The 16,914-nt window shown below is 36.5% G+C and overlaps 1 protein-coding gene across 7 annotated transcripts in view; it reads left to right on the top strand.

The window, feature by feature from the left end:
- The window catches only part of EXOC6B (exocyst complex component 6B), a 721,163-nt gene that overhangs the window by 83,276 nt on the left and 620,973 nt on the right, over positions 1-16,914 (top strand). For 6 of the 7 annotated variants that reach the window (XR_003115284.1, XM_025354254.1, XM_025354252.1 and 3 more), the window contains exons 2-5: positions 6,481-6,646; positions 14,608-14,655; positions 16,506-16,596; positions 16,696-16,741. Coding sequence is in view for 6 of the 7 variants with exons in the window: in XM_025354254.1 (XP_025210039.1) it covers positions 6,481-6,646; positions 14,608-14,655; positions 16,506-16,596; positions 16,696-16,741 (351 nt within the window). In the remaining variant the exon portion in view is untranslated. The remainder of the gene's footprint in view (positions 1-6,480; positions 6,647-14,607; positions 14,656-16,505; positions 16,597-16,695; positions 16,742-16,914) is intronic. The other variant, XM_025354255.1, reaches the window with a different exon arrangement.

The raw sequence follows: 16,914 nt of genomic DNA, 5'->3' as shown, positions 1-16,914 counted from the left end.
TTGGCAAGTGAATGGACAATCAGATATAGTTTAATAAATTCTGTAAAGATGATAATCACCGAGGAGGAGCACATAATAGAGTCTATGTGATTAGGGAAGGTTTCCCAGAAAAGGTACAAGCTGAAAATTGAGGGGCAAATGGGAGTTACTCCTAAGTAAACTAGAAGCAAAAGGAGAAGAATGGCGTAGGTCCAGGGAACAAGATTGCTTTGCAGTGTGTAGACTCTGACTTGCTCTTGGTTGTTCTTTGATTTGCTTGTTACCTTTGAAGACTGAATAATGTTGCATCATTTAGGATACTTTCCTTTGCAAGTAGCAGAATATCGAGGGAAAGTGGCTTAAACAATGGGAAATTTATTAAGTCATATAACATGATGTTTGGAGATAGGGCTGTTTCAGGATTGCATCACTATTGAAGAGCCAAGTGCTTTCCATTTTCCCCTTTGCCATTCTATTTTTTGGGCAATATCTTCTTCCTTTTCAGAGTGGTTACTGCATCCTCAAACATTATGCTTTCACAGGACAATGTCTAAGGCTGGAAAAGCAGTTTCTTTTCCTGAATGCTTCAGGAAAGAAAACCTTTTCTTGGACCCTCACTGACAGATTTTCCTTCTCATTGGTGAGATGAGTGTGTCACACCACCATGTATTAACTGATCACTGACAAAGAGAATGCAATTACCATGATTGGTTTACAGACTAATTAATATTTATCTTTTGTGGTAGGACAGAAATATCAGAATGAATTGGGACTCCTCCAATAGGAGGAAGAAGAGAATAGTTGCATAGGCACAACTAATAGGCAACTTACTCATCTTGAAGTAGAAGTTTGTCTCTCTCTCTCTCTTTTTAAACCACTTAGCTTTGTGTTGGGCTTCATGTGGCATTAGCTTTTTCTGTTTTCTTTGGGGGTCAGGCCTAATTGTATCGTAACAAGCAATGTAATTTTGATTAAGGCATTTAACTTGCCTTGACCTCAGTTTCCTTGAGTGTACAATGAGAGTTTTGTATTCCATCTCTAAGACCTCTTTCAACTAACATTTTAGGGGCCCATGCCACCTGCTTGCTTTCCTCGTTCTAAGAGATAGACTAATGCAGTAGAGAGGACACTTTGTAGCTATGTGAAGTTGGCAAGTTGCTTCATCTTCTTGGGTTACAGGTTTCTCATTTATAAAATGGGAATAATGTCCAATTTATAAGATGCATTGGATTTAAATGAAATAATGCTCATAACATTATTTTTCCTCCTTCTTTGACAAGCAAATTTGAGTTAATATAGGCTCTAAGCAAGTGATATAATCCTGTAGTGGTTCAGTACAGGGGAATGGTAAATATTTGTTCAATAGAATTACTCAAGTGCCATTTTATAAATTAAGATCTCTTAATATGCACATGAAATTTAGGTGGGATATGGATATAGTATTATTATGAAATCTAGAACTATGCACCAGATAGTTATACTAGGATAAATAATTTACTTTTTGCAAAAACCGGTGGTTTATTTGGGGGTTTTTGGAAACCAGACTCCACATGGCAGCATTTATTTAGTTGAGTCAAATTTAGGCTATAAAAAGTTTAGTTAATTTCCATGTGTTTCTTCTTGTTTGCCTTTTACCAAGTACTAGGCTATTATTGAGATAATCACAAATAATTAAACTAGTGGTGCAGTTTATTCCATAGATTGTCTTGTTTAACTGCAATATAACCTGGACATGTCAAAAACCTATGCCTTTGTTCTCAAGATCCTGCTTTCTAATAGTAATGGAAATTTAAACATTAGAGGTGTGTGCCTTACATATCATTTAGTAATCAGCTATAATTCTCTGATCAATAGGTATTATGGAATACAGTTTTTAGATTTTTAAGCAGTCCTGTTTACTTGTAAGGCCACATCGTTTCAAGGAATGTTAGAAAAGGGCCATCACTAGATGGCAGTCTTTCTCTACCTTAAGGTATTTGTTAAAAGAGAAAAGCCACATTTTGTTCAACTGCAATGTTGACTACTGATATTAGATTGGCTTCAGTAGTAAATTTCTGACCTTTTCAGTGTTTAAGTCTTGTTTATTTTTGTTTTTAGCCTTTTATATCTGAAGGATATGTTGGTTAGCAAGGTGTTATAGTTAAATATACTTGAAATGCTGTTTCATGGCGAACTGGTAGGTAGTGATCAGTTCATAATTGCCTTTTCCTTTGGTAGAGAATTTGAAATAAAATCTTTCAATCTGTGGTTTTTAACGTATTTGATAACCAGATGGAAACTATGGGAAACTTTTTTTTTCTTAAAAATGCATATATGTACATCTACCTATATATACAAAATCCACATAGGATCTGGGAATCATGGATTTCCTGAAACATACCTGTGGAACATAAAGTCTCTTAAATATAGTCTTTATCCCCTGTTTTAAATATGGGTGTTTTACATTTTATTCTTTCTTTTTTTTAAATTCTCAAAATACTCTGGGGATCCACTGCAAACCTTTCATGTTATTCTGCATAATAATTAAATAGAATATTACAATCATAATGGTCCTAAGATAGGAGTAACAGATGGAGAGTAGTGATAAGCAGGTAGAAACTTTATTAACTTGTGTTTTATTTTGTTTTTTAAAGAAATGGGATCTCACTATGTTGACCAGGCTGGTTTCAAGCTCCTGGCCTCAAGCAATCCCTCTATCTTGGCCTCCCAAAGTGCTGGGATTAGAGGCATGGGCCACCACCACCGCTCCATTAACTTGTTTTGAACTACTGCCTATTTAGACTTCTACAAATGTATGATCTTAGCGTTATTGACTAAACTTGAAAATGGAGGTGAATTGTGGATACTTAAAGCTAAGCTAGTACTTTTAAGAGAATTGTAATTGATTGCTTCTTATTTTCTAAATGAGAAACTTGAAGGTCACAGAGATTAACTGGATTGGCCAAAGACTTATATAGAGCAAGCTAATTACAGTGCTAAGATGAAGGCCACATAGGCAGCTAAAATCCACTTTCCTTTCTTAGGTTTTTGATTTTCTTTTTTTTAATGGGAAGATCAGAGAGCCTAGGGAGGCATTATTAATATAAGTTCTGAATTTCTTAACTTTGGAATTTGCTTTTCTGTGAGGTTGTCTTTTATGATGTTAACATAGATCTCTGGAGGGAAGAAATGAACAGAAGTTTTACCCAGTAGAATGAACTATACTTGCCATCTAACTTAGAAGTATACTGAGTCAAGTCAGGGTGTACTGAATTTGAAACCAAGAGATTGTCTAATATTGAATAATATATCAGCTTATGCAGTTTATTCTTCACGTTCTCCAAGTGTCAAGGTAAATGGGTATCTTTACATGGAAACCTTTCTTTTCCTTTCCTTTCAAAAGGGGAAAAGTTAAGCTTATTTGAGATTACTTGAAATGTCAGTGGTAGATTCTGTTATGTATTCCAAACAGTTTTTTTCAGGCAAGTGGTTATTCTACAGTTTTCCTACTTGTCAAAGCAGGGATTGTTTATAATTTATTTGACAATCTCCCGTTATTTCAAAGGAAGGAGAATGAATCCAGATTGCTCTGCCTTTTCTGAAGTAAGTGTTCAGAATCTTGACTGGAAGCCAAACATGTACAGTCATATGTTGCTTAGCAGAGAGGATGTGTTCTGAAAAATGTATCATTAGGTGATTGTGTTGTGTGAACATCATAGAGTGTACTTACACAAGCCTAGATGGTATATAGCCTCCTACACACCTAGTTTATATGGTATAGCCTATTGCTACTAGGCTGCATACCTGTACAGTACGTTGCTGTACTTAATACTGTAGGCAGTTACAACATACTGGTACGTATTTATATATCTAAATATAGAAAAGGTAATGTGTTGCACTGCAATGTTACAAAGGCTATGACTTCACTAGATAATACAATGGGACCACCATTGTATATGTGGTCCATCATTAACTAAAACATTATTATGCCGTACATGACTATTTGGTTCATCTATGGTTATTGCTGAGTTTTGGGTGGTAGAACTGACCTCCTGAGAGGGGTGTGGTTTCTGATCCACCGGATCAGGATAGGGATCCAGTACTCAGAAAGGATTATAGAAGCAGAAAATGTTGGCAATGAGCAAATGAGTATTTCTTGAACAAATGTCAGAAATCAAAGAGTCCTTAAAGATAGTGTTAGTCATTCTTTAGTCAATGAATGTTTACTTATTGTCTACTACCTGTCTGGCACTGTTATAGAGGTACAATATGGCAGACAAAATTCTTGCCCTTGAGCTTATAATCTAGTTGAGGTGGGTTGTGGGGAGGCAGAGATAGACAACATATCATGGACGATGAGGAGGAAGAGATTGTTCAAAGGTATAGGGGATGAGCATTACTAGTATAAGAACTGGAAAAACAAAATTCTTGAGGCAGGAAGAGGCTTTAAAAAAAGCCAGGGTAGCTGGAACATAGAGGATGGAAAGGAATTTGGGTGGGAACTAGAGAGAGGAGAGAAATGAGGTTAGAGAGGTAATTTGAGGTTACATTATATAGGGCCTTACAGGCAGCGATAAAGATTCAAGATTTTAATTCTTTTATAAAGGTAAGCTGTTGGAGAGATTTAAGCAGGGGATAACATCTAAATTATTGATTGAAAATGATCATTTTCATTACTGTGTGGAGTGTCTGTTTTGGGGCAGGGGGTGGAGTACATGCAAAGTGCAGAATGGAGACTGTTAGGAGGCTATTGCATTGGTCCATTGTGGTGGTAATATAGATTTAGATTGTGTTGTAGTGGAAATGGTGGAATATGGTAAATTTTAAGACATGTTTTGGAGGTTGAGTTGTCAGGACTTATTAATGTATTGGATAGAGTATATGACGGAAAGAGATAGATTAGGAATCATTCCTAGATTTTTGGCTTGGGCAACTGTATAGTGCCTTTAGCTGTGATGGGGTGGGTAGGTTGTTGGGAAATTTGAGGAGGAACTGGTATGGGAGTGGAGATATGTTAGTAATAAAGATTTTTTTTTCTACATTAAATAATGAGATGGCTTTTAAAAACCCAATTGGAGTTAAATAGTAGCTGGATATTTGAATCTAGTGCTCAGGGAAATGCTCTGAATTATAGGTATAGATTAGGAAATCAGCACTACAGAGACGATATTTTAAAACCATGGAATTAGATGGCTTCACTTAATGAGAGAGCATAGGTGGAGAAGGGAAGAGGTTTTAGGAATACTTTGGAATGTAATAGAGGAGGAGGAGCTGAGAGTGGAAATTGAGAAGGCACATCAGTGAGAGGTTAAGAAACATGTTAGTGTGGTATCATTGAAGTCTACAGGAGAGAGTGTTTAAAGAAGGAGAGAATATAAAACCATATCAAATGCTGCTATTAGGTGGAGTACAATGAATACTTTAGTCAAGTAAAGAAGTGAGGAAGTGGAAGGGAGTTTTGCTGGGAAGGGGAGAGGGATGTGTAGTTAAGGGCAGGATTTAAAAAGACATGTATAGGCTGTGCGTAGTGACTCATGCCTGTAAATTCAGCACTTTAGGAGGCAAAGGTGTGAGGACTGTCCAAGGCCAGGAGTTCAGGATCAACCTGGCCAACATATTGAGACTTCATCTTTTGTTAAAAAAAAAAAAAACAATTATATATAAATAAAAGTCATGTTTATATAGCCATGATAATCATCTAGTAAAGAGGGAGAAATATATGTTACCGAGGAGGGATAAAAGGGAAAACTTGCAGGAATAAAATTCTTGAGACAACAGGAGGGACTGAATTGCAGATAAGAGCTTGGAACACTTATTTTATCGTTACTGGAAGGTGGAGAGTAGGAGCTACAGATGTAAAGTAGACTGATTTTAGTGAGGGAAGAGGAGGTAGTTCTTTGTGTCTGTTTTTTTTCTGTAAAGTATATAGTCAGATCAGCAGCTGAGAGCGAAGGTAAGAACATTTGAGGAGAGGGCACGGTAAGGTTCCCACACATAAATACTTTAGAATACAAAGTGGTTTTTCTGTGATGTGAGATGGGGGAATAGTTGTAGTAGGATTATCTAGCGATATTGACTGCCTAATTTAGATTTGCAGTTACATGGCTACCCTGAGTCTAGCCAGAACACCTGTGTGTTTTTCTCTAGCTGTGTTCAACTTCTTGAATATAGTCATGGAGCAATTGGATAGTTGAATTTAACTAAAATGAGCTTTTCTAGACTACTTAAATTGAGAAAGAAAGGTACAAGGGAGTTGTAATTCAGTCCTCTAATTTTATGATGAGAATTTTGTGACGAATACTGTCAGGCACTCAAATATTCTGGAATGAATAAGAAAGCAAAAGTTTGGATTTTCCTTAAAAATACTGATTTAACAATGAGGCAATGTTAATATACAATTAGATTATTTTGTGGCTTAAGTGCCCTAAATATCTAAAAACCAAATTTGCTTCTGGATTTGTAATTCTGTTTTTCCTTCTTAGAAGTAACCGTGATATAACCTTCGTGCCATTTTTTTTAAAGGTCTGTTTATGATGGTGAAGAACATGGACGTTTCATGGAGAAGCTTGAAACTCGTATCCGTAATCACGACCGAGAAATTGAGAAAATGTGCAACTTTCATTACCAGGGCTTTGTGGACTCTATAACTGAACTGCTGAAAGTGAGAGGAGAAGCTCAGAAACTCAAAGTAAGAAGGCTCTAAGAGACACTGTTTCTCCGTCCTGTGTTGGGGTTTTCATTAGGATTAAAGGATTAAGGATTATAATGCAGAACACATATTTGTAGTGAAGATTTTTGTATAATTAGAAAGGAATTTATACTGAAACATACATTCTTGAGAGTATGGCTTTTTAGCTAAAAATGATACCCCCCCCTTTTTTTTTTGAGACGGAGTCTTGCTCTGTCGTCCAGGCTGGAGTGCAGTGGTGCGAACTCGGCTCACTGCAAGCTCCACCTCCCGGGTTCACGCTATTCTCCTGCCTCAGCTTCCCGAGTAGCTGGGACTACCGGTGCCCGCCACCACGCCTGGCTAATTTTTTTGTATGTTTCGTAGAGATGGGGTTTCACCATGTTAGCCAGGATGGTCTTGATCTCCTGACCTCGTGATCCACCCGCCTCAGCCTCCCAAGGTGCTGGGATTACAGGCGTGAGCCACCACGCCCGGCCAAGAATACCCTTTTAAGGTTATATTTTCATTGGGATAACTACATGTGGACCAGAACCAGTGATCAGTAGCTGGTTCTTTTAAACAGCAACTCAGTTTGAGTCTTCATGTTTCTCTATCCTTGCTGGATAAAAGCTGTCATTGTAGAATGACAGAATTTCAAGGCATTGCTATAAAATTCTTTATAGCATGCCACCTAGGCCAAAGAAAAAAACCAGTGGTTGTTGTGGAGGGTCTTCTACCAAAGAATGAAGGTTATTTCTTGATGTGACAGTTTAAGGTCCAGGAAGGAGGCTAGGCACATTTGTCTGGTCCCTGGCATAGCAAAGTCACTTATCTTAGATAACTCACTTTGCTTATTGATCTTAAATCTAACTACTTCAGTAAGCTCTTCTGTTATTTATAATACTTTATATGTAGTTTGAGTTTTCTTTGTAAATATTCCTCATATGATCTGTAAGTAATAACAGTTTTATTTTCTTCTTTCAAGTTCTTATGCTTTTAATTATTTTTTTCTTATTGAAGTTTGAATTAGAATCCTAAAAGGATTTTCCTGGGCATGGGGTTAACTTGACAGTGAGTATAAAACCCATTTTAAAAATTTTTGGTAAGGAAAGCAAAGACACAGTTTTACTGAGGGGCAAAGTGGGCTGTCAGACATTATATTGTATTCTAAAGCTATAATAATTTTAAAACTCGTTTGTAGAACATGACCTAAATCATGTGAAACTATCAAATTTCTTATTTTATTTAGCATGAATTTTTGTGTTTTGCTGCAGAAATATTAGTGTGTTTGATTATGTGGTGCCATCCTACTCCCCATTGGGTAGGGGTATTATATAGTATCAATATTTACCTTAATATCTTTAAAAAATTTCAAAAATTCTTAAGTTTAAACACATTAGGTCCTAAGGTTTTAAAAAAGAATTTATGGACCTGTACAACAGTATCCAGCCATCTTAAGAAATATTATATTGCCATCACAATTAAATCTCTCATTAGTACCCCTCTCAGTTGTTTTCTCTACTCGAGAGGTAACAGTTTTTTGATTTATTGTTAATGTTCTTTAATGCTTAACTATTTTCATTTAAAGTAAGTTAGGTCTTTTCCTTATTCAACATACTAAAATTAAAGGACCTAAAGAGTTAAATGTAAAATGTTATTAAAGGAACTAAAGAGTTAAATGTAAAAAATAAAACCATAAAAGAACTAGTAGAAAATGTAGGTGAATATTTATATTATTTTGAGACATTTCTAAACAAAATTTCTAAACCAGAAAGAAAAAATTGATATATGTAATAACATTAAAAGGAAAGAACCTATTGTACCTACAAATTAAAACTTAAAAGGCAGATAATAAAAAATACTTACAAACACATTATGGCAAATTGTTGATATCCTTATATATGAAGATTCTTGATAAATTAATAGGAAAAATGTGAACATTCTAATAGAAAACTGAGAAATACACAATAACATACAGTTTACATAAGAAGAAATACAAAGGAGCTCTACAATTTAGAAACAAATTAAAGGAATGCAGATTTAAACAATAAGGTGCCAATACTTAAAACCCCACATAGTTTTAGGATTTATTCTAAGGCTGTAAGTGCATATACAAGGATGTTCATATGATGTTTTCTTTTAATAGGTAAAACTTAAAAGTGTTCCTAACATCATTTAATAGAAGATTACTAAAAGAAATTATGGTACATCTATTTGAAATAATAACAAACTACAGTATAGAGGATATTTCACATTGGAAAGTATTAGAGAGATTTGCTTAATGTATAAAGATGATTAAAATGTATGAACAGTATGACTATTTTTATAAACTAAATACACATACTTTACATGTAAATAAATAAGCATTAAAGAAGATGAGAAGACTATATACCAAAATGTTATCAATAATCCCTTGATAATAAATAATTTTAATGTTTTCATTCTTGTGCCTTATGCCTCAGCCTCCCAGATAGCTAGGAATACAGGTGTGTACCGCCATGCCTGGCCAGTTTTTGTAGTTTTAGTAGAGATGGGGTTTCGCCATGTTGGCCAGACTGGTCTCGAACTCCTGTCCTCAAGTGATCTGCCGGTCTCAGCCTCCCAAAGTGTTGGTATTACAGGCATGAACCACCATGCCTGACCATATTAAAGAATCTTAATAGTGCGTCTTTCTATTTATTGGTCCATACATTTGTAATCCTTACATTTTGTGGGCCGATTAGCCTCAGCTGAACAAAAGTACCTGAAATGCTTCTCTTTGTATTTTAAGTTTCCTGCAGGTTCAACTGACAATTTTGAATGTTCATTAGAAAATTCAGTGTTAAAGTGTACACATTAAAACAAAATTTTCATTACATATGGGAAAATGATAAGTTGAAATCCATGTTAAAAATGAGGAAGACTAAAACTAAGGAGATGATGAAGAAGGGGCAGACTGTGGAGATGCTTATGAGATATAGTATCTCATATATCTGGAATAGAGTCCATGACTCTCAGGTTTCTGGTTTGGGTGACCCAGTAGTTGGTGGTTCGAGTCACTCATATGGGGAATAAAATGGGGCCAGAATCTCGTGAATAGTTTGAATCTTGTCTCTAAAAAATGTATACACGCATGAGAACATAGTGCAAATTGAGAACAATTTCTAATGTTTTAAACATTTCTGTATGTTTAGAACTGTTGTAAACATTCTAAAATGTTTCATCATTTTAAAATGAGAAACTTGAACTTGCTACCGTAAAATAACTTTTTTTTGTTGAGGCAGAGTCTTACTCTGTTGCCTAGGCTAGAGTGCAGCGGCTGATCTTGGTTCACTACAATCTCTGCCTCCCAGGTTCAAGCAATTATCCTGCCTCAGCCTCCCAAATAGCTGGAATTACAGGCGTACCACCACCCCTGGCTAATTTTTGTATTTTTGGTAGAGACGGGGTTTCACCATGTTGACCAGGCTGGTCTGGAACTCCTCATTCTGGGAGTTCTCCCCACCTCAGCCTTTCAACATGCTGGGATTACAGGTGTGAGCCACTGTACCCAGCCTGAAATAACTTTTTAAATATTTAGTTTTCTGCTTAAAATGACTATATGCCATGCAAATGTAATCAAGACTTTAAAAATGATAACCTTCTTGAATTTCTCATAGACACTATCCAAGAGAACCTTTTCTTATAAGTAGGTGATACAAAACATGGAATTATTTCTACATCTATTAAAAAAGTGAACCATCTGAAATGATATTAAAGAACCTGTTTTAAAAAAAAATTTTGAGACAGAGTCTTACTCTGTCACCTAGGCTAGAGTGCAGTGGCACAATCTTGGCTCACTGCAACGTCTGCCTCCTGGGTTCAAGCAATTCTTGTGCCTCATGCCTCAGCCTCCCAAGTAGCTAGGACTACAGGCATGTACCAGTATGCCTGACCAATTTTTGTATTTTTAGTAGAGATGAGGTTTCACCATGTTGGCCAGGCTGGTCTTGAACTCGTGTCCTCAAGTGATCTGACTGTCTCAGCCTCCCAAAGTGTTGGTATTACAGGCATGAACCACCATGACTGACCATATTAAAGAATCTTAATAGTGCATCTTTCTATTTATTGGTCCATACATTTATAATCCTTAAATTTTGTGGGCTGATGAGCCTCAGCTGGACAAAAGTTCTGAAATGCGTGTAAACAAAGATATGGGGTTTCCTGCCAGGACCTGTGTATGCTATTTATCCTCACCCAGCCATTGCATCTTCCTATACTCATCTTGGGCTGTTCTTTTTTATGCTCCTTTGATGCCTCTATCCCACACTTCTCCCATAGCTCCTTGGTGCCCTGGTCCATGATAGTCAGCACAATGTTTTGTCTCTGGTTATTGAAGTAGTCATGTGGTGGGATACCTCCTTGGCACAGTAGTACTGATTATAGCTCATAATGCTCCCGAATTGCTGATATCACTTGCTGGTTGGTACTCATCTTCTTTTCCTCTTGCTTCCCTTGCCTTCCATCAAATTTCTTCAAGTTGCAAATTCCTTCAACTTGTTGAGGATGCCCCAGCGGGAATACCTGAACTGGAGGCTACTGATTTAGGGTTTTAGTCTGTTTCAGGCTCCACCCAGTTACTTTGAGGGCAGAGGGGATTAATGTCTAGCAGGACACGTAGGAGACTCTGGTCTAGGGGGATCCATTTGACCTAGGTTCAGAATCTATGAAATAAAAAGTTTCCTGAACTCTAGAAAATAGTTTAGACAATGTAAAAAGTATTAACAACTGTTAATGCTATTTTAACATACCGATGAAAATAAATTGTACTCTAAGATGCCCATTATTTGTTTTGATTCTCAGTGTATACATATACACACTTACCTTCTTTGAAATAAATGAAGTAGCATGCTAGATAGCTGGTATATTTTCTTTTTCTTTTTCTTTTTTAAAAATTTTTTGGAGACAGAGTGTCACTCTGTCACCCAGTCTGGAGTGCAGTGGCATGATCTCGGCCCACTGCAACCTTTGCCTCCCGAGTTCAAGTGATTCTCCTGCCTCAGCCTCCCAAGAAGCTGGGACTACAGGTGCATGCCACCACGCCCAGCTAATTTTTGTATTTTTGTAGAGATGGGGTTTCACCATGTTGGCCAGGCTGGTCTCGAACTCCTGGCCTCAAATGATCCGCTGCCTCAGCCTCCCAGAGTGCTGAGATTACAGGCGTGAGCCACTGCGCCTGGCTTCTTTTTATTGTTATGCATTGAAATAGTTATTGAATGGTATTGACACAGTTATTATCTTTATTTATTTTTTTGAGATGGAGTTTTGCTCTTTTACCCGGGCTGGAGTGAAGTGGCATGATCTTGGCTCACTACAACCTGTGCCCCTCACCCGGTTCAAGCGATTCTCCCACCTCAGCCTCCCGAGTAGCTGGGAATACAGGCATGCACCACCACGCCCAGCTAATTTTTGTATTTTTAGTAGAGACTGGGTTTCACCTTGTTGGCCAGGCTGGTCTCAAACTCCTGAGCTCAGGTTGATCCACCTGACTCGGCCTCCCAAAGTGATAAGATTACAGGTGTGAACCATCACACCCTGCCCACAGTTATTATGTTTCTTACTGGAAGCATTCGTTAGGTTCCTAGGAATATGTTTCAGAACGATGGTTTGCATGAAATTAATTTAGTGTTCCTTGATCAGTATTTTTGGCAAAAACTGAAATTAAATATAATCGAATTGAATAGAAAACAAGAGAGTGTATTACATGTACTAAGGATAAACATTGTTTCTTGAAAATTGTGTGTGTGTTCCCTATACTTGTGTACTGAGTTGCAATGGAAAATGTATTTTTTACAGTGAGTTTAAGGTGAAAAAAAGTGAGAAATGGTCCCTTCATAAGGCAAATAAGGCTACTCTAGTAGACAGTGTTGCTGAATTTACGAGTATTATGGAGGGTTGAATTTTGGGAGATCTCCAGTTTAGGATAAAAAATATCTAATTTGCTATTGAATAACTACTATAATGGGGATAGCATTATCACCCAAGGAAGCCATTATGATTTTTATTCACATTGCTTGAACGCTTTTTCTTATATTGAGCTGAATACTGTTTTCTAGTAACAAGCATTGGTTTGAGTAATAAGCTCCATTTTTAGGGAACCACTTTACTTCTGATAGCTCTTCAGATATTTGAAGGGCAGCTATTGTTTAAATATGGTTTATAGTACGTAGGATCCAGGTACGGTGTATAGTGTCTCCAAGTGAATATTTTTCTCCTCTTTTGGCTAAAAATTGCTTCATCTGTTTTTCATGTGGTATAGCTTTGACTCCCTCTCCAAATCTGTTCACCTCTAACCATGCTTCAGCTTGTAAAGCCCTTCTTAAAATGTGGCATCCAATTGTAAATTTCATAGTGTGGTATTACTACCTTACCATCACGCTTATTCTAGACCAGGGGTTAGCAAACTCTGTCTCTTAGGCCAAAGGCAGCTTGCCCCCTGTTTGTGTAAATAAAATTTTGTCGGAACACAGCCATGACCTTTCATTTACATGTATTTTCTTTATGGCTGCATTCCTGCTACAGAGGTAGAGTTGAATAGTTACAACAGAGATTGTATGGCTTGCAAAGCCTAAAATATTTGCTATCTAGCCCTTTATGGAAACAGATTGCTGACCCCCGTTTAGACAATGCTTCTGTTAACATTGTCTTGGATGTGCATTTTGGATGGCTTTATCACTCTTAATTTGTATTGAGCTCAGTGCAATAAAACCACAAAGTGTTTCACAGGTGGTGCCATTAAGTAAATAATAAAGAGGGAATTTGCTGGTTTTTTTGCCTCCCTTTCTGGTACTTTAAAGAGGGAGGCTTCCTGGAGGAGTTCACAGTTCATTTTGTCTTTGGATGGAGGTGCAGATGGTAATCCGCTTTGAATGATAGTCCAGGTATAGTGTATAGTTCAGAGCAGTGATTTCAAAAGTGTGGTCTTTTAAAAAACTAGCTCCTTGAGAAGATCTTCAGTTAAAGGGTATTATGTCAGATAAATTTGGAAAACATCCTATACGATATCCCTTTCTTGGGCATTTACAGTGCATGTCATATCATGTGTGTTTGTGTGTGTGTGTGTGTGTGTCTGTGTTTGTGTGCTCATGTGTGCATGGCTGTGTGCATGCGCAGAGTACCTGCTCACTAACACTTCTTGATGTCCTAAGGGACACAATAGGAAATGCTAGGTTAGGGGATGCATTAAAAGTATAAGGTGTAGCAATTACTGGTGGAAGGCTAGAAAGCCTTTATTAAACAACATAATAGAAGTTAGTATTGCTTATGTTTTGATATCACAGATGATGAGGAAATTACTATTCTATATAATTAATTTTTTCCATCATTGAAATGTCAAAAGTGGGTATCAAAAAAAGTAGATGCCATTTCCTTTAATAATGAACTCTGGATCATTTAAGGGCGTATTCACAAATTTTTGACTATCTGATGGAGAGACTATGTTGGAAAAATGGAAGTATGGAAGTGTTAGGAGCTGTTCAGAATTAATGATCCAAAAATAATTTAGGTAAAGCATTTTCTAAAAATAAAATAATAAGCAAACAGGGAAACTATGACTTGAGTTAAAAAGTTCAGTGTATACCCAACTTTTCTAGGAATACATTGGTGAAATGAAGAATATCTATGATAAAATTTGTTCTTTCTATTTCATTTTTCTCTCCCCTTTTTCCTCTTGTCTCCCCAAAGTTAAAGTGTGATCTTCAGTTATTATAGTATCTTAGTTTAGAACTGTTCTAAACTCACCATATTTTTTAGTAAATTTTTCTTTTCAAAAGGTCATGCAAACATCCAGTAGAAAAGTTGACATAATTTAAACCCAAGAGAATGCCACTGGACCAATATGCAGTGGAATACTGAAAATATCTAACTACCTATTCCCATTCTTTTCATATTAAATTTAGATCTTTTTCAACTATTGTCTAAATGTTTGTTTTTTATGAGTATAAATTGTCTTCTCTCCACAGAATCAAGTGACGGATACTAATAGAAAACTACAACATGAGGGAAAGGAAGTAAGACCAGTTTACCTTTTGAAGAAATCTTTTCTGTTTCATGCCACTCTCTTTTAATGACTATGTTATTCATTTAGTGGTTAAGACTGTAAGTAGTATGTTGGAAGTACTTGGACGTTATTGTTGCTCTTCCTAATGTTTATCTAAATTAAATGAACGTAGTCACTGGGAAGTCTAAGGAGAGAGGATACAGCCTTCTTAGTTGTGCTTTTAGATCATTGACTTGTCATAATACAGTAATGCTCTTCCTCTGCCTGGAATGTTATTTCCTCAATATTCACCTTCTTCAAATCTTTGCTCAAATGTTGCCTTCTTACCTTATTTGAAATCGTGGTCTCACTCTTACCCGTGCATTCTTTTGATCCTTTCCCACTTTTTCTTCATTGTGCCTGTCATGCTCTGATATTATATTTAATATATTTTTACTTATATATATATATTTTTTGCCTGTCAACCTCCATTGGAAATTAAACCCCATGGGATTAGAAATTTTTGTTTGCTTTATTCATTGCTGTATCCCCTCCATCTACCTAAATAGTGACTGGCACAATGTGGATGCTCAACAAATATTTATTTAACAAATTAATCAACCAGGCACAGAGGCTGAGATTATATGCTGTAATCCCAGTGCTTTGGGAGGCTGAGGTGGGAGGATCACTTGAGGCCAGGAGTTTGAGATCAGCTTCGGCAACATAGTGAGACCCCATCTCTACCCCCAACCCCCCCAAAAAAAAACCAAAAAAAAAAAAACCAAAAAGAAAAACAACCATAACCAGGCATGGTGGTGCATGCCTGTAGTCCCAGCTATTTGGAAGACTGAGGTGGGAGGATCTCTTAAGCCCAGGAGTTTAAGGTTGCATTGAGCCATGATTGCGCCACTGCATTCTCAGCCTGGGTGATGGAGGGAGACCCCATCTCTATCCCCCGACCATTAAAAAAAATCGTTGATTCTATTAATTGACATATTTACCATTTAAACCATCACAGTTTATAATATTATTTTATATCTATTTGCTCAATTGATCCTCATGGCTGACAAAATCAGGACAGGTATTATCACTGTTTGATTGATGAGGAAACTAAAACAAATGATTTGCTGTATTTTACATAGTTATTGACAAGGCTGGGACTAAAACCTGGGTTTTCTGACTTGTAGTACATGACTGTTCTCTGTTATCATGCTTCTTTCTTATCACCTAATACTTTTAAAATGTTTAATTTTAATAACCTTTAAGATTAGCTTTTGATTGTTTTATCAGTGACTTACTCAGGACCATTCTCTGGTTCTTTTCTGCATGGTATCTAAGCAGATAACATTTTTAGGTATGGGTGTAGGATGAATGCTGCAAGTAGATGTGTAGATTATTACTTTTTAAAGACGTTTGTCTCACATTCTAAATTCTGTGGAGTACAATTTCTTCTAGTTATATTATGGTATGACTTCTGATAGAAGCCTTTAAAACTGGAGCTAGAGGAATAAAAGTGAGTTACTTTTCACCAAACTGTAATTTTTAGAAAAGCCACATCTTTTCAGTGTGTGGTTTATTTGTTGAAATAGAGATTTAGTTGAAGATAGTTTTTTTTTTTTTTTTCTCCTGGATAACCCTTGTATTTTAGGACTTCATTTTACCTAGCCCTTCCTAGTATTGTATGTATCTTGGGGAGAAAGCGGGAAACTGTGCAGGAATGTTTTACTGGTTAAGAAAGGCAGTTCTTTAGTTCACTTGGCAGGTCTTACTAAGAAACTGTCTGGGATTTTCTGATGAATTGAACACAGTGTGGAAAAATGTGACTGAAAGCTTTTTATTTACAGCCATTGGCATAATTCAGTCTTTTTCCCTCTTGCCAAGCTGGTAATAGCAATGGAAGAGCTGAAGCAGTGTCGACTACAACAGAGAAATATTTCTGCCACTGTTGATAAGTTAATGCTGTGTCTTCCAGGTGAGGAACTGGAAATGGAGAAGGATTTTTGGTGTAATTTTTTTGCTTTAATTAGGCTTTCTCTAAATCATGTTTGTGTTTTCTTTTCTTTCTTTTAAGTCCTAGAGATGTACAGCAAACTGAGGGACCAGATGAAAACTAAAAGGTAAGATTTTTTTTTTAATGGAACAGTTTTTACTACCTAAAATTTCTGTTATTTAGAATACTTTTAGGTCCATATTTAGCATAACTTTTCAAAAAATAATTAAGTTTCTAACATCTTCTTAACCTTTTGTATATTTATTGATTCGTTATAGATTTATTTATATATATATGTGG

This window comes from Theropithecus gelada, chromosome 13 (genome assembly GCF_003255815.1).
Source record: "Theropithecus gelada isolate Dixy chromosome 13, Tgel_1.0, whole genome shotgun sequence".
NCBI classification, from domain to species: Eukaryota; Metazoa; Chordata; class Mammalia; order Primates; family Cercopithecidae; genus Theropithecus; species Theropithecus gelada.
The sequence above is the reverse complement of the archived record's forward strand: the minus strand, read 5'-3'. Positions and strand labels throughout refer to the sequence as shown.